The sequence below is a fragment of the Dipodomys spectabilis genome, unplaced genomic scaffold (genome assembly GCF_019054845.1).
Source record: "Dipodomys spectabilis isolate Male_0828 unplaced genomic scaffold, ASM1905484v1 ptg000141l, whole genome shotgun sequence".
In the NCBI taxonomy this organism is placed as follows: domain Eukaryota; kingdom Metazoa; phylum Chordata; class Mammalia; order Rodentia; family Heteromyidae; genus Dipodomys; species Dipodomys spectabilis.
In genome coordinates this window covers 10,055,078-10,078,169 of record NW_024870818.1, presented here as the reverse complement: position 1 = coordinate 10,078,169, position 23,092 = coordinate 10,055,078, and the positions used below count along the sequence as shown (strand labels likewise).

The 23,092-nt window shown below is 36.8% G+C and overlaps 1 protein-coding gene across 10 annotated transcripts in view; it reads right to left on the bottom strand.

The window, feature by feature from the left end:
- Ccdc88a (coiled-coil domain containing 88A) overlaps nt 1-23,092 on the bottom strand; it is a 127,858-nt gene that overhangs the window by 57,360 nt on the left and 47,406 nt on the right. For all 10 annotated transcript variants that reach the window (XM_042691155.1, XM_042691157.1, XM_042691162.1 and 7 more), the window contains exons 8-14: nt 19,614-19,786; nt 15,628-15,709; nt 10,615-10,773; nt 7,961-8,107; nt 7,182-7,326; nt 3,905-4,089; nt 626-763 (exon numbers count right to left, since the gene is read on the bottom strand). In XM_042691155.1, the coding sequence (XP_042547089.1) occupies nt 626-763; nt 3,905-4,089; nt 7,182-7,326; nt 7,961-8,107; nt 10,615-10,773; nt 15,628-15,709; nt 19,614-19,786 (1,029 nt within the window). The remainder of the gene's footprint in view (nt 1-625; nt 764-3,904; nt 4,090-7,181; nt 7,327-7,960; nt 8,108-10,614; nt 10,774-15,627; nt 15,710-19,613; nt 19,787-23,092) is intronic.

Sequence of the window (23,092 nt, the reverse complement as noted above, 5' to 3'; positions counted from 1 at the left end):
TGTTTTCTCTTATATACATTTGCCAATGATAACATTTAATGTATAAATTAGGCACAATAAGAGGTTAACAGTAAATGACTGGATATTTTCACAATTTGAACATACTTCTTTTCCTTACCAGATCAAGACCTTTATTTAAAGGAAGTACTTAATGGGTTTCTTAAGTATATGTGAATTGCTTATAGCACTACTCTTACAATTTTGGGTGACCTGAATATAAACACTGAAATTTTATCATAGATAGACATGTGATAACCATGAAGCTAATTAATGATTATAAGTAGATAGTATATATAGCACAACTATGCTTGGCAAAGGGATGATTCATATTCCAGAAAGGAGTGAGCAGGAAATCCTGAAATTTCAACTACTCAAAATGGTATCCTATTTAAAACTTAACAATTATTAAGTTTTGGAACTTTCCATTTAACATCTGTTGTAACTACAAGCAAGGGATTCTTGCTTGAGGGGTGGTGTGGTGGCAGATTACCCGGGATAATAAACTATTTTAAAATTAAAAAAAAATCCCTTTCATGCTATAGGAATGTTTTGTTTATGATTATTTTAAAATAACTTCTGGCAATAATTTTAAAATACATTATTTGAAGTAAAAAAATTAATGAACCTGTCTCTCTGAATTTTCTCTAAGCGTTTCAATTGTTTTTTCGAGCTGAGCTTTTTCCTTCATTAGATCCTTGCTTAAATTTTGACAATTCTGAAGACTTTGCTTTTCTTGAATAATCTCACTTTCAAGAACTTCAACCTAAAGAAAAAGAAAATCATAAAACAATACATTAAATATTTTCCAGGAGGCAAACTGTCAAAACATAAAGCAATTATTGAATTAACAATACTTTTAATTTAAGCATTTTACCACTGAGGTACATCTCTATCTCTAAATTTGATTGGTATATTTTAAAGATACAATAATAATGGTGATAAGTACAGAATAGCAATTTCATAAAGGAATGTCAAACTGTAGATAATTTTATTACTATGTAACCTATTTAAATCATGTAATTTTAAAAGACCAAGATGTTATAATTTGAACCTTTATTATTCCCCCAAAGTCTCACATGTTAAAGAAAATATTAAAAGTCTTGAAAAAATATCCAGGAACCTAAGACAGTGGTTCTTAAAGCATAGTTCCAAGGGCAGCAAAAATGACCATTACCTAGCAACTTCTCAGAAACAAAGATTCAAGAATTCATAGTTGGGGCTGGGAATGTGCCTTAGTGGTAGAGTGCTTGCGTGAAGCCCTGGGTTTGATTTCTCAGCACCACATACACAGAAAAAGCTGGAAGTGGTGCCTGTGACTCAAGTGGTAGAGTGCTAGCCTTGAACTAAAGAAGCTCAGGGACAGTGTCCAAACCCTGGGTTCAAGCCTCAGGACTGGAAAAAAAAGAAAAAGAAAGAGAAAAAATTCATTTCATAGTTGCTGGGTGCTGGAAGCTCAGACTTGCAATCCTAGCTACTCAGGGGGCTGAGATCTGAGAATTGCTGTTGAAAGCCAACCCAGGGAGTAAAGTCCATGAGACTCTTATCTCTAATTAACCACAAGGAAACTGGAAGTGGTGCTGTGGCTCAAAGTGGTAGAGTGTTCACCTTGAGCTGAAGAGCTGAGGGACAGTGCCCAGGCCCAGAGTTCAAGCCCCATGATTGACAAAAAAAGAAGAAGAAGAAGAAGAATTCATAGTTATGTTTCTGAGGTAAGATTATTTTCCTTTTTTTTTGGGGGGGGGGGGAGAGGTGGCGGGTACTGGAGATTGAACCCAGGATATTGCACTTGCTAGGCAAGCACTTTGCCACTGCGTTACATCCCAGCCCTCTGAGGTAAGATTCTATTTGTACAAAATTATGTGCATGTGGGCTGGGAAGGTGGCTCAGTGGTAGAGCGCTTGCTTTGCATGCATGAGGCCCTGGATTTGATTCCTCAGTACCACATAAGCAAGAAGAAAAAAGCCGGAAGTGGTGCTGTGGCTCAAGTGGTAGAATGCTAGCCTTGAGCTGAAGAGCTGAGGGACAGCGCACAGACCCAGAGTTCAGGCCCCACCACCGGACCCAAAAAAAAAATTATGTGCATGTCTGCCAGGTAAAGATGCAAAAGTACTCAGCCCATTGAAGAATAAAAATTACTGTTCAGCCCAGTGCCAATGGCTCACGCCCATAATCCTAGCTACTCAGGAGTCTGAGATCTGAGGATCGCAGTTCAAAGACAGCCTGGGCAGGAAAGACCATAAGACTCATTTCCAATTAACCACCAGAAAACCAGAAGTGGTGCTGTGGCTCAAGTGGTAGAGTGTTCTCCTAGAGCTGAAGAGCTCAGGGAGAGCGCCTTGGCCCAGAGTTCAATCCCCATGACTAACAAACAAATAAAAAGTTACTGCTCAACTATTTATATTAAAATTCAGGTTTCAGCTGAGCACGAGTGGCTTATGCTTGTAATCCTAGCTACTCAGGAAGCTGAGATCTGAGCTTCACAGTTCAAAGCCAGCCCAGGCAGAAAAGTCCCCGAGATTATCATCTCTAATTAACCACTCAAAAATCAGAAGTGGTGCTCTGGCTCAAAGTAGTAGAGCACTAGACTTGGACAAAAGAGCTCAGGGACAGTATCCAGGACCTAAGTTCAAGCCTCACAATGACCACCCTTTCCCCTCCCCCCCCAAAAAAATTAGGTTTCAATTGTGATCTCTAAGTATCATTTTCTACTAAAAAGAAAGACTTTTGGGGAAAATGACTGTTCCAGGCCTTTGCCAGAAAATATTAAAGATGAGCTTGGAGTATGACAGACAGCTAAACACGTTTTTTCTGAGCTAATGATTAAGTATTCAGGAAGCAGTTTACAAAGAGATTCCCACTAGCTCATGTTAAGATGAGACAGTAAAATAAATGGAGAACCAAAATGCTTCAAATACGCTTAAATCCATCTGAGTTACCAATGACACTAAAACTATAATTATTATAATTATCTCAGGAGTATATGGGAGAACCAATTCCTAACTTGGAAACTAGAAAATAAGGGAAAAGAAACATTGTTTTTCTTACATTAGCTGTCCCTCTGAGTAATTATTAATACTCTTATTTAAGCCAACAGTTTTATTTGTTCTGAAATTTTCTGTTTTGGTTTTTTGATCCTGGTACTGGTGCTTGAACTCAGGGCCTGGATTTTGTCTGTGAATTTTTCTACTCAGGGCTACTGCTCTACCACTTGAGATATGGCAGGCTTTTGGCAGTTAACTGGAGATAAGAGTCTCATGAACTTTCCTGCCCAGGCTGGCTTTAAACCATGATCCTCAGATCTTAGCTTCCTGGAGTAGCTATGATTACAGGTGTGAGCCATCAGCATCTGGCTCTTAGATGTGATGACACTGTCCTTGAAAAACATTCCTTACATTGTGAATGTGTGCATAGATGTATCAGTTATTTTGTTGATGAATAATATGCTGTCTAGGATTTGCTTCAGGATCATTCTGATATAGACAAAGTAGGCAGGAGTACAAATGAGGTAACATTATAAGTTAATAGTTCTAACAATAACTGGTACAGGGTTTCACTACATAAAGTATATTAAAATTCTATGGTAAGTTAAAAAATATTAAGGAGGGCTGGGTAGGTGGCTCAGTGGTAGAGCGCTTGCCTTGCATGCATGAGGCCCTGGGTTCGATTCCTCAGCAACACATAAGCAGAAAAAAGCCAGAAGTGGCACTGTGGCTCAAGTGGTAGAGCGCTAGCCTTGAGCTGAAGAGCTGAAGGACAGCTCCCAGGCCCAGAGTTCAGGCCCCATGACTGGATTCCCCCCCCCCAAAAAAAATATTAAGGATATTTTAAAAACAGAAAATAAGTATGCTACTTATTTATATCTATATATACTTAACATTAAAATAAACATTACATTTTTATTTACCTTTTTATTCAGTCTTTGATTTTCTTTTTCAATTTTCAGTATTTTGGAAGTGGTGTCTTCTACAGAATCCATAGTACTCCGAAGCTCTTCTACAGTTTTTGTCAAACTCTGGTTTTCCATCTCCAACTTTAATAACCTACTTGATGTCAACTCACTGACTTCATGGCTCAAGGATTTCTGTGGTGCTATAATGTTGAAATATATGCCATTATATGTTTACTCTTTAATATTGAAAATATTGCTGGATGCTAGTGGCTCATAACTGCAATCCTAGTGACTCAGAAGACTGAGATTGGAGGATCATGGTTTGAAGCCAGCATAGGCAGGAAAGTTTGTGAGACTCTTATCTCCAATTAAGCACCAAAAAAGCTGGAAGTAGAGCTGTGACTCAAATGGTAGAGTATTTAGTCTTGAGCAAAAAAGCTTAGGGACACCCAGACCCCAAGTTCAAGCCCTAGGACCATACCAAAAACAAAAACAAAAAAAATTAAAATATAGATAAAAAAACACTAGGCAGTGTGCTGGTTAATTGGACATAAGAGTCTCTTGATTTGTTTGCCAGGTCTGGCTTCAAACCAGTCTCCTCAGATGTCAGTCTCCTGAGTAGAGAGGATTATAAGGTATATGCCATCATCACTTGGCTGCTGAAACATTTTTTTACTATTCAGTCATTACTATTTATTATTGGCCAGTTCAGATTTTTTTCTTCATAATTCAATGAGATCAACTTTCATTCATGTATTTCAAATAAACAAGATTAGTCTACAACATGGTATGTATTTATGTGTCCAATACTATGATGCTTTAGTGAAACTTCATGTCAGATTATGAATACTAAAAAGCATGCTTACAACACCTTTTTCTTTGTCAGTTGTGGGGCTTGAACTTAGGGTCTGGGTGCTGTCACTGAGCTTCTCTGCACTCAAGACTAGCACTCTACCAATTGAGTCACAGTGCCACTTTTGGTTTTTGAGTGGTTAATTGGAGATAAGAGTTTCATGGGAACTTTTCTGCTGGAGCCGGCATGGAATGGTAGCTCAGATCTCAGCCTCCTGAGTAGCTAGTATTACAGGCATGAGCCACTGGCGCCTGGCTACAACATATATTTAACAACATATTTTAACAATATGGGAGAGTATGTATATTGTAATCTTAGGTGAAAAAAGGAGCCTGGATTTTGTAAGCACATTGTTGAAATGTTAAATTAGACATCTATACAGAAATGTTCTAATGCAAATTTTATGAAATGTCAGAGTAAAGTAAGTTATGAGTGATTTTTATTTCCTCTTTTATATTTCTCCACATTCTACAAGGTTTTTTGAGACTGTGTAATTTAAAACTATATTACATTTTAAAACAAATATTCTGGGGGCGAGGGGGGGGGACAGGGTGTGGGAAGGGATGGGAAGGGGAAACAAAGGAGGAGGCAACAATGCTTGATAAGAAATGTACTCATTATCTTGCCCATGTAATTGTAACCCCACTGTACGGTATTTTCACAATTAAAAAAAATATTCTTACCTATAACCACAGCTAAGACCAAGTACAAAACATGTATGATACAATAATAATAATAGTTAACACTTGTATTTACCATTTAGCACGTCCTTTTCTAGGGGCTTTGTATCAATAAATTTAATCTTAACTACAATCCTAAAAGGTACTATTTTGTCCCCAATTATATGAGCAATTCTTTAACAATATATTTTAACCATGGTAGTAGTAGAATACATTTATGTCTGCATGCTTACTTTGTAATTCAGTTCAAAAGCAATATTAAAAATGTTATACTGGCTGGGCGCCAGTGGCACACACCTGTAATCCTAGCTACTCAGGAGGCTGAGATCTGAGGATCACAGTTCAAAGCCAGCCCAGGCAGGAAAGTCCGTGAGACTTTTATCTCTAATTAACCACCAGAAAACCAGAAGTGGTGCCATGGCTCAAGTGTTAGAGCACTCACCTTGAGCTAAAGAGCTCAGGGAAAAAGTGCCCAGGTCCAGAGTTCAAGCCAAACAAAACAAAACAACAACAAAAAGTTACACTGAACCTTTAAATACATATTTTAATTAGTGAGTTCACTAGTTTCATAGCATCATGCACTATACTGTCAGTACGTGGAGAACCAGAATTTAGAATTAAGTTCTTAAGTGTAAGATCAGGAAAACATAATAGGTAGTACATAGGATGAATTATCTATGTTATTATTCTATAAGTACTACATTAGAAATTCCCTCAGAGCATGTATCTACCTTAAAACTGTATCTGCAGGTTCTGGAATAGTGTTTTATACTTCGTCTGTGTTTAGTTTTGCAGAAGAAATTTAGGTAGAATAATCTAATATTTGCAAATGGAGAATTATGGAATTAGTCTTGTTTTAATAAATTTGACCTGGTTTAATTTCAAACAGTATATCAAGCTGAACGCCAGTGGCTCAGGCCTGTAATCCTAGCTACTCAGGAAGCTCAGATCTGAGGATCAGGGTTCAAAGCCAGCTCAGGCAGGAAAGTCTGTGAAACTCTTATCTCCAACAAGCCACCAGAAAACTGGAAGTGGTATTGTCGCTCAAGTGGTAGAGTGCTTGCCTTGAGCTGAAGAGCTGAGAGACAGTGCTCAGGCCCAGAGTTCAAGCCCCACAACTGACAAAAAAGAAAAAAAAAGTGTATCAACATTAGTATATCAAATGCTGACTCAAATATGCAAATATGCAAATGTAAATAGGCAAATCAATCTGGAGCCTAGGAAAAACAACCAAAAGTTAAAAATTTTATTTGGTGGTCTTTCATCATATGCAGCAACAGACTGGTTGGTACATAAGTTCCTATAATGATGATTAGATTTATGAAATTAGCCATGAAGACCTTTCACCTTCTTCTGACTAAATATTCAATTAAGTATCTTCTGTTTCTGCCTTCCCATTCTGGCTTGTCTACAGTTAAAAAACAATGGTGACCAGGACTTTTCTGTTTTATTACTGGATGACTACACTTCTACAAGAAATCAATAAATTGGTATTTTAGGCTCTTACAATATTAACATGAAATAGTGTGAGTTATATCTTGTTATTACATTCATAAAATTGAATTTTAAGAAATGCAATGCTAAGAAATGGACTTAAAGAACAGAAACAATGTATTACTGTATGAGATCATATTTGGTGAGGCACTGACATATGGAGTTATCTCTGCAAAACAAAGAAATGTAATAAAATACCCAGAAGTAAAAGTGTAAATGCTACTTCACTTATTTCTTTATTTAAGTAAGACAAAACTGGGAATACCTTCAGAAAGTTCACTAGTTCTGGATATCTGTTCCAGCTCCCAGCCAAGATGTAATGATTCATCCATACTTTGTTTCTGGGCCATTTCCAAAGTCATATTTTCTTCCATTAATTCTTCAATCTTTTTCCTATCCATGTCTCGTTCCTTTTTATTAGAAAGCAGAAGACAAAAACTTATAAACAGTCCAATACTATCCACTACTTAATTACTCATGAATTTTATTAATTAGAAACTGAATAGTTAAGTTCTGAGTTCTTTAAAAGTTTTAGCTTAATTAATACTGATCATATATATCCTTTTCAAGTGATCTTTGGGGACACTGTAAAAATGCCTCTTCATAGTCAATACATTGATTTAGTTATATAACAAAAGAGTTCTAACTAAATTTTAGCAAAATAGTTTTATTTCTATGTTTTTCATGATATGCTTACAGAATTCATTATTATGGGGAAAAGCAGATGATAAAATTAATAAGTAATAGTCATATGTAAAGAAAACAAACTTCCACATATGTACTTATATCAACCTGGAAACATTTTATTTAGATATCTGTCTTTTCTCCACATTTTTTATTAGCATAGTTGTAAGAGGGGATTTAATTTTGGCATGACCATAACATACTTACAATGTACCTTCATCACTTATTCTGCTTTATTACTTTCCTTTCTTCATTGAAGCCTCAAGGACTCTAGATATCCTTTTCATTATGGGAAAATCAGATGGATCATAGATAATTTTCTCACTTGCTATATAACTGATTTTGCTCCATAACTCTTACCATTTCCATATCATGTAGTTTAGCCTTTAGTTGTAAATTCTCTTTTTCTAATTCATGTAATTTGTCAGAACGAGCTCGAGTTCCTTCTAGTTGATCTTCCAACATGGTTTTTGTTTCTAATAAAACTTGATTGTCTTCTTTTAATTCCTATAATCATTTTGAAAGGGTTTTTTTAAAAAACGTGCTACGTTATCTCTTAATTTTTTGAAGTTCTGCAACATAAACATTTTTTATTGTAAACTAAAACATTAAGCCAGTCTTATAAACAGCTTGATGAAAAAGTAAAGCTTTTAATAGAAATATAGTTGATGTTTTTTGGATTCATTTACCCTCCAGAATTTAAGCTACTATGCAATCAAAATACCCAGTACTTATAACAGAATAAGTAATACTTCTATAACTGTAGTAAACTTAAATTGTTAATAATATATTTAAGCTATTAAAAGGTTAAGGAATATTTAAGTCAAATCTCCATAGAATGAGTGCTAAACTTTGACAGAAATTTCATTCTGAGCTATACCTTGCAAGACAAGGGTTTTAGGTTTTTATAGTAAAATACTAAGACTTAAACTAAGATTCACAAAAACCAAGGCTCTATGAATAATTAAATAAAAACAACTTAAGGAAATGCAACCTGGTATCAAATTCAAGATCCTCCTTGCCTTAGTCTTGCAAGCTTGGGAATTACAGGTTGTACCAACACATCCAGCTCTAGCCTGTAATCCCACGTGTTGGAGAAGTGGAAATCAGGAAGAACACAGTTCAAGGGTAGCCAAGGGGAAAAGTTAGTGAGATCCCATGTGAGTCAATAACAGATACTGTGGTACAACCTGTCATCCTGGTTATACAGGAGACATAAATAGGGACTGGGAAAGTGGCTCAGTGGTAGAGCGCTTGCCTTGCATGCCTGAGGCTCAGGGTTCGATTCCTCAGCACCACATAAGCAAAAAGAAAAAAAAAGCTGGAAGTGGTGCTGTGGCTCAAGTGGTAGAGCTAGTCTTGAGCTGAAGAGCTGAGGGACAGCGCCCAGGCCCAGAGTTCAGGCCCCACGACCGGACCCAAAAACAAACAAACAGGAGACATAAATATGAAGACTTTAAGTAAGGCTAACCTGGGCAACACTCAAGTTCCTACTCAAAAATAACTAAAGCAAAAAAGGTTGAAGATGTTTCTAGTGCCCAGGAACTAAGGAACTAAGGTCCTTTGTTCAAATGCACCACCAAGAAAAAAAAGGTGCATTAAGTCCATTAGTCATGGGTAAGAACTCCTTAATAACAGCATACACACATACATCTGAATAACTTGCAAAAAATTAATGTTTTGCATTACAATATTATTATTTCTGTTGAATGGTAACATCAGACTAAAATGTCTTTATGCTTCCAATTCTTTTTTTGCATATATTTTTATTGTAAAAATACTGTACAGAGGGGTTACATTTGCATGAGTAAGGTAATGAGTACATTTCCTATCAAGCATTGTTACCTCCTCCTTTGTTTATCCCCTACCATCCCTTCCCTCCCCTGCATAATGTTTTCTTATCTTGCACTGACCAAAATCTCTTCTGTTCACAGAAAGTAAGAAAATTAATCAAGAAAAAAAAGGATTAAAGGACAGTCAAATTCCTACTCAACTTTAGGTAACACAAAACTGCAACTAAGAGTTGTTTTTCTCTAATTTATTGGCATATACATAGCTTTTATTGATACTAATTCTAATAATCTCATTAAGAAGCAGTCAGAAATGTTTGTTCTCATCTGTAGAAAAGTTTGAGATTAGCAGAGATCAATATTTCAACAATGACAAAAAGACTTCAAAAGTCTTCCCTACTTCTGATATTAAATAAGGAATAATAATAATAATAATAAAAAAGAACACTAGGCGCTGGTGGCTCAAACCTGTAATCTTAGCTACTCAGGAGGCTGAGATCTAAGGACTGAAGCCAGCCTGGGCAGGAAAGTCCATGAGACTCTTACTTCCAATTAACCACTAGAAAATTGGAAGTGGCACTGTGGTTCAAAGTGGTAGAGTGCTAACCTTGAGCAAAAGAGCTCAAGACCAGCGCCCAGGCCCAGAGTTCAAGCCCTATGACTGACAAAAAAAAAAACAAAAAACCATTTGTAGCTGGGCACTGGTGGTTCATGCCTATAATCTAGGAGGCTGAGATCTGAGGATCACGGTTCAATGCCAACCCTGGCAGGAAAGTAGTCCGTGAGCTGAGGGACAGTGCCCAGGCCCACAGTTCAAATTCCATGACACCCCCCCCCCCAAAGAAAGAAAATAAAAAATGAAAAAGAAATCCAGTTGTGATCTATCATTTACTGTTTCAAAAATTCCTTGTTTAAAATCCAGCAACAGTGGCTCATGCTGACATCTGGAAGACTGAGGTTCAAAGCCAGCCCAGGAGAAAAGGCTGTTAGACTCCATGTCCAATTAACCAACACAATGATGGACTAGAGGTATGGCTCAAGTAGGAGAGCACCAACTGTGAGCAAGAAAGCTGAATGAAAGCATTAAGCCTTAAGTTCAAGCCCCAGTATCCACACAAACAATAAAAAAATTTTATGAAATAATTCTTGTTTATTGAGTACATTTTGAAAATCATTAACACTTTTAAGGAAAAATGATTATGAATCATTAATTATACAACATACCTCAACTCTTGCTTTATAAAATTCAATATCATGTAGTCTCTCTTTATATCTGCTGACTTCACTTTCAAGTTTATCAACTCTGACTGCCTTTTCTCGAAGGGCATCCAATTCATCTCGGTACATTCTAGCACAACGAGCATCCGAAAGCAAATTCATGTTCTAAATATAAACACACAATAAAGCCTTTAATATTACTCTTTCAACTTTTTATTTCTTGGTTACACAACATAATATACTGAAAAAACCCAATATATATTTATATATAACATATATATATATATATATATATATATATAGTTGTGGGGGGCCAGTCCTGGGGGTTTGAATTCTGAGTCTGGGTGCTGTCCCTGAGGTTTTTTTTGCCCCAAACTACTAATCAATTGAGCCATAGAGCCATTCCTGGATTTGTCATGGTAAATTGGAGATTAAGAGTCTTATGGACTGGACTTTCTTCCCAGGCTGGTTTCAAACTGCAATCCTTAGGTCTCAGCCTTCTAAGTAGTGAGGATTATAGGAATGAGCCACCAGTACATGGCAAAATAAAAGATTTTTGAAGAAAATTATATGGTATGTAAAGTATACTCCTCTCTGGGCATTTTTTAATATACAGTCATACAAAGTTTTTTTCTTAACCTAAGCAGAAAAAGGCACTTAAACATATGTTTATATTTATATGCCAATTTTTTTTTTTTTTGGTCCGGTCATGGGGCCTGAACTCTGGGCCTAGGTGCTGTCCCTCAGCTCTTCAGCTCAAGGCTAGCGCTCAACCACATGAGCCACAGCACCACTTCCAGCTTTTTTTTTCTTTTTGCTTATGTGGTGCTGAGGAATAGAACCCAGGGCCTCATGCATGCGAGGCAAGCGCTCTACCACTGAGACACCTTCCCAGCCCTATATCTCAATTTTATGTGCAAAAAATTTTAAGAGTTTCAAAAAAGTAAGTTAACTTCTAATTAAGGAGGACAAGTTAAAACACAATGATGCTGGGTGCCAGTGCATCATCCTTTTAATCCTATATATTTAAGAGGCTGAGATCCGAGCATCACAGTTTGAAGCCAGCCCAGGCAGCAAGGTCAATGAAACTCTCATCTCCAATTAACTAGGAACAAAGCTATAATTAGAGGCATGTCTCAAGTGATAGAACACTAGTCATGAATAAAAGATACAAGCAAGGCCCGAGTTCAAGCCCCAGTTCTGGCACAATCAATCAATCACAAGATAGTAAAAATATGAACAAAGCTTTATTACTAACATAAAGCACTAGTTACTTAAGAGGTTTCTATGAAAACATTATTTGCGACATATATATCTTACTGAGAGGACAAGTATTAAAATCCAATCTTTTTTGGGAGGGGAGGAAGGCGGGTGTAGATGCCAGTACTGGGGTTTTAATTCAGGGCCTGGCCCCTTTCCTTTAGCTTTTTTCATTCAAGGCTAGCACTGTATCACCTGAACATAGCTCCACTTCTGGCCTTTTGGTAGTTAATTGGAGATAACAGTCTTAAACAGACTTTTCTGAGTATGCTGCTGGAATTGAAATCCTCAGATCTCAGCCTCCTGAGCCAAAGGTGCCCAGCTAGAATCCAATATTTTAAAAGCTTTAGTGTAATTCTTTAAAGCAGCAATTCTTAAAGCATTGTCCAACACCTTCTATGTGCCCCTGAGATCTTTTCAGGGAGTTCATGAGGTCAAATCCATTTTCTTAGTAAATAAGAACTGACTTTTTTTGTTTTTGCTCTTATTCTCTACCAGTGACATTTTCCAGAGGATACACAGTATATAACATCTCAATAGACTAAGTGCAGAAATAACTGAGAATCCAGGAGTCATATTAGTAAGATTTGAAAAACTAGGTTCTTCCCTCTAATTTTTTGTTTGCTTTGGAGAATTATTCCTTTAAAAGGACATCTTGAGTTTACTTGCATGTACACACATGCACACAGACACAAAACCTAAGCAAGAACAGCAACGACAGTTTATCAGAAAATAAAATTTTTGGGGCTGGGAAGGTGGCTCAGTGGTAGAGTGCTTGCCTTGCATGCATGAGGCCCTGGGTTCGATTCCTCAGCACCACATAAGCAGAAAAAGCTGGAAGTGGAGCTATGGCTCAAGTGGTAGAGCACTAGCCTTGACCTGAAATGCTGAGGGACAGCGCCCAGGCCCAGAGTTCAGGCCCCATGACTGACAAAAACAAAAAACAAAAAGAAAATAAGATTTAATTTCCAGTCTTATTCATCTAAAAAGATCTCAAGATGCATTAACTTTAAAGTAATTCATGTGCCACCAGAGAGCTTAAGTTCAATCTATTTCAAATTCTTCATATTTTTACTTGGCACTTTCAGTGGTCTCTCATCCTAAAGGAGACAGGCTTATGTGGAAGACTCAAGACTAAAACAGAAAAAAGGGTTTCCTAATATGCTACTGAAGAAAAGAAAGTATTAAGCAAGAAAACAAGGAATATTAAAAATTTAAGAACACTAAAAAAAACAAGTCCTGCCAAAGATTAAAATAAGCTACAAAGAAGAAATAAAACCGGGGGGGGGGGGGGGGGGGGGGGGGAGTGGGGGTGGGGGAGAGGCAATCTCTTCTTTAAAAGTCAACTATTTGCTGGGCGCCAGTGGCTCACGCCTGTAATCCTAGCTACTCAGGAAGCTAAGATATGAGGATCACAGTTCAAAGCCAGCCCAGGCAGGAAAGTCTGTGAGACGATTATCTCTAACTAACCACCAGAAAACTGGAAGTGGTGCTGTGGCTCAGGTGGTAGAGTGCTCGCCTTAAGCTGAAGAGCTGAGGGACAGTGCCCAGGCCCAGAGTTCAGGCACCACTTCTGACCAAAGGAAAAAAAAAAGTCAACTATTAAAAACAAAAAAAAGGCCAGGTGCTGATGGCTCACACATATAATCCTAACTACTCAGAAAGCTGAGATCTGAGGATCACATTGGAAGCCAGCCTAGGCAGAAAAATTCCTGAGACTCTTATCTCCAAACAAACAAACAAACAAAGTAGTATGGCTCTAGTAGAGTGCCAGCCTAGTACCATCCCCAAAACTAGAAAACAAGAACAAGAACAGGAACAAAAACATTCCAATCTATATTTGTGTGAATGGAGTATTCTGAACATTTAAAAATGGAATTTTAGGTAAAATTAAATAATTGTATGGGCTTACTCATTTAAAAAATGATTAAATTTTTTCCCTTGTTTTCAAAAAAGCATATTTTTTTTGTTTATCTGGGGTTTTTTTTTTTGGTTTTGGGGATTTTTGTTTTTTTTTGGTCCGTTATGGGGCTTGAACTCGGGGCCTAGGTGCTATCCCTAAGTTTTTTTCCCAAGGCTAGAGTTCTACCACTGTTAACCACAACTCCACTTCCAGTTTTCAGGTGGCTAATTCAAGGTAAGAGTCTCAAGGCCTTTCTTTCCCAGGCTGACTTCAAACCACAGTCCTCAGATCTCAGCCTTCTGAGTAGCTAGTGTTACAGGCATGACCCACCAGTGCCCAGCTAAAGTAAGTATTTTAATTGAACAAAACAATGGATTTTATTGTTAAATTTTCATGCATATAAGGTGCTTTGATCATAGTCCCCTATCCTTCTTTTCTTTAGCCCCTTGTTCTCCCCTTCTTTTCTCCCTTAATAGTTGCTAGAAGTATATTCTTAAAAACTGTCAAAGATCCGGATGCTGGTGGCTCATGCCTGTAATCCTAGCTACTAAAGAGGCTGAGATCTGAGGATAACGGTTCAAAGCTAGGCCAGGAAAGAAAGTCTGTGAGACTCTGATCTCCAATAAACCACCAAAAAATCGGAAGTGGCGCTGTAGCTCAAGCAGTAGAGCGCTAGCCTTGAGTTGAAGAGCTCAGGGACAGTGCCCAGAGTTCAAGCCCCAGACTAACACACACACACACACACACACACACACACACACACACACACACACACACACACACACACACACACACACACACACACACACACACACACACACACACACACACACACACACACACACACACACACACACACACACACACACACACACACACACACAAAAGAGCCAGGCACTAGTGGCTCATGCCTATAATCTCAGCTATTCAGGAGACTGAGATCTGAGGATTGCAGTTCTAAGCCAACCTAGGCAGAAAAGTCCAGGTGAGACTTTTTTTTTTTAATCCTCAGATCTCAAGTCTCCTGAGTAGCTAGGATCACAGGCTGAACCACCTGTGCCCAGTCCAGTGAGACTCTTATCTCCAATTAACCACTCAAAAACCAGAAGTGGCAATGTGGCTCAAGTGGTGGAGTACTAGCCTTGAGCACAGCGAGGCTCAGGGACAGTGCCTAGGCCCTGAGTTCAAGCCTCACAACAGACCAAAAACAAAAACAAAAATCCTTAAAGATTTGAAACACAAATACACACACACACGCACATACAAACACAGTGTTAGGTAAAATATAATTTTTTTAAAGTAAACTGGAAGTTTTGATCTTTTTAATAGGCAAAGAGTAAAAACTTAAAAAGCATTCTTACATGTAAGTTAAAATATCAGGTAGAGCGCTAGCCTTGAGCTGAAGAGCTGAGGGACAGCGCCCAGGCCCAGAGTTCAGGCCCCACGACCAGACCCAAAAAAAGAAAAAATAAATAAAAATCAAGTATCTTGAGCAATCATAGACCCAGGAAAATACACATAAATAGCACAATTCACAGTACATAGAGTTGTTCTGGTTTCCAAGCCACAAGTGCCAAATACACAAAAAAAAAGACAGACTTGCAATTGCCCCTGTCCCAAGATGATCTTTTGAAACCTAGAAGTTTAGAACAGAAATAAAAGTCGAAAGACCTTAATTTCTAATTTTGACTCTAACATTTTGATGAGAGAAACACTGAAAAAGTCATCACCTATAGGTCTCAATTATCTCATTTATTTATATGAAGTATTGAAGTCAAGTTTATAAATCAGAAGGAAAAAAATCACAATTTCCAATTACTTGAGGGTCCTATATAGTAACAGTTAAAGGTACAAACCTCTTGTTGTAGCCTTTTAAATTCTATTTCCATTTGTTCAAGTTCTTGTTTGCAGTCCAACAACTGTTCAGTCTTTTCCTCCCTGAAACACAAAAACTTATCAAAGATAAACCTCAATACTTAAAAACTATTTTCCCTATTTGCACTAATGTAAATGAATTACCATTACATAATACATAAGCTATTACATTTAGGATTAGTACATTAATAACATACATTAATAACATTTCTTCCAAATGTTTCTTTTTGAATTACTGGATACTTTTTTAACTAAATTTTTTTTTCTTTGCCAGTCCTGGGGCTTGAACTCAGGACTTGGGAACTATCCTTGAGCTTCTTTTGCTCAAGGCTAGCACTCTACCACTTGAACCACAGTGCCACTTCTGGCTTTTTCTGTTTATGTGATACTGAGGAATGGAACTCAGGGTTTCATGAATGCTAGATAAGCACTCTAACACTAAGCCACATTAAGTCTTAACTTAATTTTTGACTGTGGTAATATATATTATAGATATAATAAAATTTGCCAATTTAACCACTACTCACTGTACAGTTAAGTAGTGTGACACTGACAAAGTTTTGTCCATTCCTTCATATATACACAGAGAATTAAAAATATATACTGATTAAAAAGTAGCTGGAAACCCATGCTGGTGGCTTATACCTGTAATCCTAGGTACTCAGGAATCTAAGATCTGAGGATCACAGTTCAAAGCCAGCAGGAAAGTCAGTGAGACTTTAAAAAAAAAAGTAGCTGGGTCATGGCTCAAGTGGTAGAACAGTTGCCTAGCAAATTCAAGGTTCTGAGATCAAACTCTAGTAAATGCTGTAATAAAAATGAACAAGTGTGTGTGTGTGTGTGTGTGTGTGTGTGTGTGTGTGTGTGTGTGTGTGTGGTGTGTGTGCGCATGTATGCACATGTGCCAGTTCTTTGCCTTGAGCTCAGGGCAGCCTTTTTTGCCTTTTCATTATTAGTGCTCTATCATTTGAGCCACACTCCATTTCTGGCTTTTTAATGATTAATTGGAGCTAAGAGTGTCACAGACTTTCCTACCTGAGCTGGCTTCTCAAATCTCAGCCTCCTGAGTAGCTAGGATTACAGGTGTGAGTCACCATATCTGGCAAACCAATTATTTTTAAAGCATTCAACCAATTACTTCTTAAACATCACCAATTACTTCTTAAACATTATTAAAAATAATGCTAAAAGATATGCATAGTCATAGCAGCAGTATTTACAACAGCTTAAAATGGAAATAATTTGAATGCCCATCATCTGATGAAATGAAAAATGTAAACTATTATTCACCCATAAAAATATTTAGTACATTAACCAATACCTACTATAACATGGATGAACCTCGAGAACATTATGCTAAATTAAAGAAGTCAATGACAAATCAATATATTATATGATCCTATTTAAATGAAATGACCAGAATAGACAAAGTCATGTAAAAAAAAAATATTGGTTATTATATGAGCTAAGGGCACAAAGAATAGAGAGGGTTTATTTTGTCTTAAAAATCAAAATGTCTTGAAATTATTGTGCAATGTTTTCATGACTCTATTAATAAACTAAAAGCTACCTAATTATATACTTTAAAAGGATGAGTTTTTGGACTGAAGGTGTGGCTCAAGTGGTAGACTGTCAGCTGAGCAAGCAAGCTAAGCAAGCTTGAGTCTGACTTCTAGTAACAGCAAAAAACAAACAAACAAACCTAATTATAGAAAAATAAGTTTTTTTTCAAAAAAAGAATAAACGCTTTATGTGAAAGAAGCTTTCAAAACATGGAAGTGGTGGGAATTTTTTTTTTTTTTTTGGTCATGGGGCCTGAACTCTGGGCCTGGGCGCTGTCCCTCAGCAATTCAGCTCAAGGCTAGCACTCTACCACTTGAGACCCAGTACCACTTCTGGGGAAAATTACTAAAGAGGGTTTGACAGTGCATAAAAATGAAATTAACAAATTATTTCTTCTATCCAAATCAGAAATTACATTTTTACTCTGAATGTTTCTAAATCAAAAGCAATTATATTCTGTTGCACAACCCAAAAAAGTATAGCTTTTACATTCTAGTTACAAGTATTTATTGTATACTTTTCTAGTGTATATAAAGCAATCTGAATTACTTTTGTCGATCATGATTTCTTTCTAGTAAAGATCTGTCACAGTAATTAGACTAAAAACTAATGTTAGTATAAGAAATCCATGAGGGACTGGGAAGGTGGCTCAGTGGTAGAGCGCTTGCCTTGCATGCATGAGGCCCTGGGTTTGATTCCTCAGCACCACATGAGCAAAAAGAAAAAAGCCGGAAGTGGTGCTGTGGCTCAAGTGGTAGAGGGCTAGCCTTGAGCTGAAGAGCTGAGGGACAGCACCCAGGCCCAGAGTTCAGGCCCCACAACCAGACCCCCCCGCCCCCCGCAAAAAAAAAAGAAAAAAAAAAGAAATCCATGAATGCAACATTTTCAAGGAACAATCAAGATATTAGATGATATCTGATGAAGTATTAGTGTTAGTTATGAGGAATACTTGCTTTATCTAGCATGTTTATTTATTCATTAAAAACATTTTTTCCATTTTCTAATCAGTATAGTATGAAACCAAATTTTGCCATTCCATCCAAGTTGTTTGGAATTTTAATATATTTCATAGCTAAGTAATTTTTGAGAATTAAATTCTAACATAATGCAAATTGTTAAACAGATTCACAGACATGACTGTAGTTCTAATTGCATGCTTTATCTAAAGACTGGAGAAGATTGTGCTAAATTATATGCAAAGAACTAGTGTTCACTGTTTAGCCTATCCATTAACTGCCAGTCAAACTAATAACAGCAATCTCTTCCCTAATTTTCCTGGTGCAGCTGTTTGTAGAATATCCTGGGCGTGTTCACTTCAATAGACACATAATAATGCAGACATCCACAAATGAAAGCTGTATTTTTGTGTTTTCAAATTTTCCTATAGTATAATATTTCTTCCACCTTGCATATTCAATTTACTTTAACTACATTAACCAGTAAGTATAATTGATATATTGTGATTTTTAAATTTAAAATCTATAATCTGAAGCTCAAATTCCACATAATGTAAAAAATGTTCCTGAAACAAAAATTCTTTGTTCTTCCTAAAATATATGATGCAAGATATCCAGCAGAAAATGGTTATGTTTTTGCTTATGGCTCACTAAGGAATGTCTATGTGTAACATTTATATTTTAGAATTTTAAATTTACATCTTAAAAATTTGAATAATAATTTTATCAAGACTAAATGTGACTAATTTTACTAAGTAGACTTACATATTTCAAATACTTGATATAGAAGATAGACACAAATTAATTTTTTACAAAAATTATTCTTAAATACCAGAGCAATTTAGTCCTATAAAAACAATTTTTTTAAAAAGCAGAACTTACTGATTTATGTCAATGGCTCCCAGTGTTATGAATTTCAAGGAATATAAAAAAATAATAAGCCCAACAATTTGCCAAAGGAAGGATACAATTTTAATAAAAAAAATTTTAACACAGAAAGATAGGAAGGATATAAATCTAAAATAAAAGGTATCCTTTAATAGTTGATAAAAATTGGTATTAAGAAAACTTTATATTTCCCTTTTTTTTGTTCTAGTACTGGGGCTTAAACTCAAGATCTTGTAGCTGTCCCTTAGATTTGTCATTAAAAGATGGTACTCTACCATTTGGGCCATAGCTCCATTTATAGTCTCTTGGTACTTAATTGTAAGAGTTTCATGGACTTGTTTGGCTTCAAACTGCTATCCTCAGCTCTCAGCTTTCTGAGTTGCTAGGCTTACAGAGGTGAGTCACTCACTTGTCCCTGGCTTATTTTTCTCATTTTAACAAATACTAGTGAAAATTTAATATAGGTCCACTGACTGAATAAGTCTATAAGCCTAAAAATATTATTAATGTCACTTTTGTGATTACATAAATACAATGAATCTTGAAAATCAGAAACTTACAGTTCCTGCCTAAGCCTTCTTATCTTAGCCTTAGCATCAGCCAGTTCCACTGACAGATGCTGTCGACTTTCTGTTCGCTTCATGCCTGGAGAGCCACAGGGTGATTGTGCAGATGAAGAGCCATGGGGTAGAAAATGAAGACCATCTCGCTCTTCAGAGAGTTCTACGATAGTCTAAAAATTACAGAAATAAACACAAAATCACTTTTAGTATTCTATATATCAACAAACATTAATATTATTCACTGGGTCTAAGTATTATAGTATAAAGAATCAAATTCAGTGTTCAAAAATATCTTAAACTTTACCATAATATTTAGTTGCTTTTCTTTTTTCTTTTCTTTTCTTTTTTTTCTTTGTGCAGGTCCTGGGGCTTGAACTCAGGGCCTAGGCACTGTTCCTGAGCTTTTATGATCAAGGCTTCTGCTGTACAACTTGAGCTACAGCTCTACTTCCTATGTTTTTGTTGTTAATTGAAGACAAAAATCCTACAGACTTTCCTGCCTGGGCTGGCTTTGAACCTTTATCCTCAGATCTCAGCCTCCTGTGCAGCTAAGGATTATAGATGTGAGCCACCAGCTCACATGAACTATTTAGTAGATAGCATAAGAACAAAACTTCATGTTTTTCCCTTTCTGGTTTTTCAACAAAAGAAATCAATCATGACAAAAAAAAAGTAGATAGTAACTATTAGAGAAGCATAAAGATTGTTGATACAGGAAAGGAAACAACACTGAGAGTGATTTGTCTACAAGTGTGCTGTCCAATTTAAATAGCCAGTAGTATGGGTGGTTATTTAAAATTTTAAGTTAAAAATTCAGTTCTATGGTTACACCATCCACAATTCAAGTACACAACAACACGGGTGGCTAATGGATATACTGCTGGACAAACCCAAGATACAAAATCTTACCACCAGGACAGAATTGGACAGTACTACTCTAGAATTTTATAATTCATGAGAAACCAACTGCTAGAGAGAATAAGACATCAGAGGTTTAATTTAATCTTTTTTCCAGAGGTAAATGAGGTACTAAGATGGATTCATTTAAGATTACACAATTAACTAATAGCAATGCTGAAACTCCAGGCTAGTCTCAACTGTATATCCTATGTTCTATATCTCACAATAATCCGCTTTCCATCTCAAAGCTTCCTTTATTCCTTTCTCCAAAGGCCCTCCATGAAGCCTCCTTTTCTTTTTTTTTCATATAACTGTATTTTAAGGAATATTTAACACAAATAATGTATCTCTTACTATCATTCTCTCCGTTCTTCCAATTTTTTTTTCTTTACTGGTAAATTCTCTAAATCTTTTTCTTCCAAATTTCTCAGGCAAACAATTTAACTTCTAGTGTAATTCCAAATGTTCTACTACTCAACACAAAATGAGTTGGTTACTTCCTTTTTATCATAAACTCATAACCTTTATTTGTCATGAGGTGGTCATTACTTATTTTTTGTTTTGACCATCTACTAGAATTTACCTGTTCATCTTTGGGATATAATTTTAGTACCTGTATCAAGGTATATTGGCTTCCTTGCAACTACTGCTTTTATTGATTCATACGCATGTTGATAAGCCTCAGAAGGAGCTGGGCAATGGTGACTTACATCTGTAATCTTAGCTATTCGGGAGACTAAGAACTGAGAATCAGTTTGAAGCCAGATCAGGCAGAAAAATCTAAGAGACTTTTAATCTCCCACTAACCAGTAAAATGTAGGATGGGAGGCATGGCTCAAGTGCACCAGCTCTGAACACAACAACCAAACACAAGTACAAGGCACTGAGTTCAAACCCTAGTCCTAGCACCAAAAGAAGGAAAAAAGAAAAACAACCACTCCATGACATCAAAAGATGGTTCCACAGTTCCTTTCCTCATATTCATTACTTAATATATGCAGGCTTCTCCGAAAAGAATCAATTTTTTTTGTGTGACATGTCTCCTTTACTATTCTTGCTCATATGTCACCATACCTACAATTGAACTTTTAATCACCCAATTCTTCTCTTGCTCAAAGAGAACATTTTTAACTACTCCAGATTCCTAGTCAGTCTGGAACAACAAATTGTCCCTTAAGTGTCACTTATACTTTTTATTTTAATAGCACTGACAATGTCTCACTTTTTTAAAATGTATATTTTTAGAATTCCTACTAGAATTTCCTTACAAGAGAGTATTAAGCTTTGATTCTTTTTTGAAAGTTTGGCAGTTTGTTGCTGTAACACTTTAAGCAATGATCTTGAAAAAAGCAACTGTTCGTTAATATGTGTTTGAAGAATGAACATAAAAATATACATAAATGGTAAGGGAAAAAAAAATCAAGTGGTCGCCAGGCGCTGGTGGCTCACACCTGTAATCCTAGCTACTCAGGAGGCTGAGATCTGAGGATCACGGTTCAAAGCCAGCCCAGGCAGGAATGCCCATGAGACTCTTATCTCCAATTAACCACCAGAAAACCAGAAGTGGTGCTGTGGCTCAGGTGGTAGAGCGCTAGCCTTGAGCTGAAGAGCTGAGGGACAGTGCCCAAGCCCAGAGTTCAAGCTCCATGACTGACAAAAAATAAATATTATAAAAATAAAAGTAGAGACAATAAGAATCATAAATTTTAAATACTAATATATTTCAAATTTATTAAAATCTCCTATTTGGTACTTAGTTAAAAAGAATGGGCTGAAGAAGTATCTACAGCTTAAAAAAAAAGTTGAACTTAACCTAAATCAAAACTTGTTTTGCTGAGAGCCAGTGGCTCTTGCCAGTAATCCTAGCAACTCAGGAGTCTGAGATCTGAGAATCACAGTTCAAAGCCAGCCCTGGCAGGAAACTCCGTGAGATTTTTTTTTTTTGGGGGGTGGGGTCCGGTTGTGGGGCCTGAACTCTGGGCCTGGGTGCTGTCCCTCAGCTCTTCAGCTCAAGGCTAGCACTACTCTACCACTTGAGCCACAGCGCCACTCCCGGCTTTTTTCTTTGTGCTTATGTGGTGCTGAGGAATCAAACCCAGGGCCTCATGCATGCAAGGCAAGCGCTCTACCACTGAGCCACCTTCCCAGCCCCTCCATGAGATTCTTATCTCCAATAAACCACTAGAAAACTGGAAGTGGTTTGTGGCTCAAGCGGTAGAGCGCTTGCCTTGAGCTGAAAAGCGCAGGGAAAACAACCAGGCCCAGAGTTCAAGCCCCATGACCGACAAAACAAAATAAAACAAAAAACAAACTTGTTTTAACTTAGCAGGATACAGAATTATTACATTTATATGTTATATACTATATTTAAATGTGTAGTTCTTTTTAATGCATATTGATTTTTTTGGAAGAACAAAGGTTTGAACTCAGGGCTTATTAGGCAAAAGTTGTACCTCTTGAATTATGTTTCTAGCCTTCTTTCTTTTTGGTTATTTTTCAGAAAAGGGACTGGCATTTTTTCTTGGGGTTGGGCTTAAGACTATAATCTTCCCACTAATGCTTCCCATGTAGCTGAA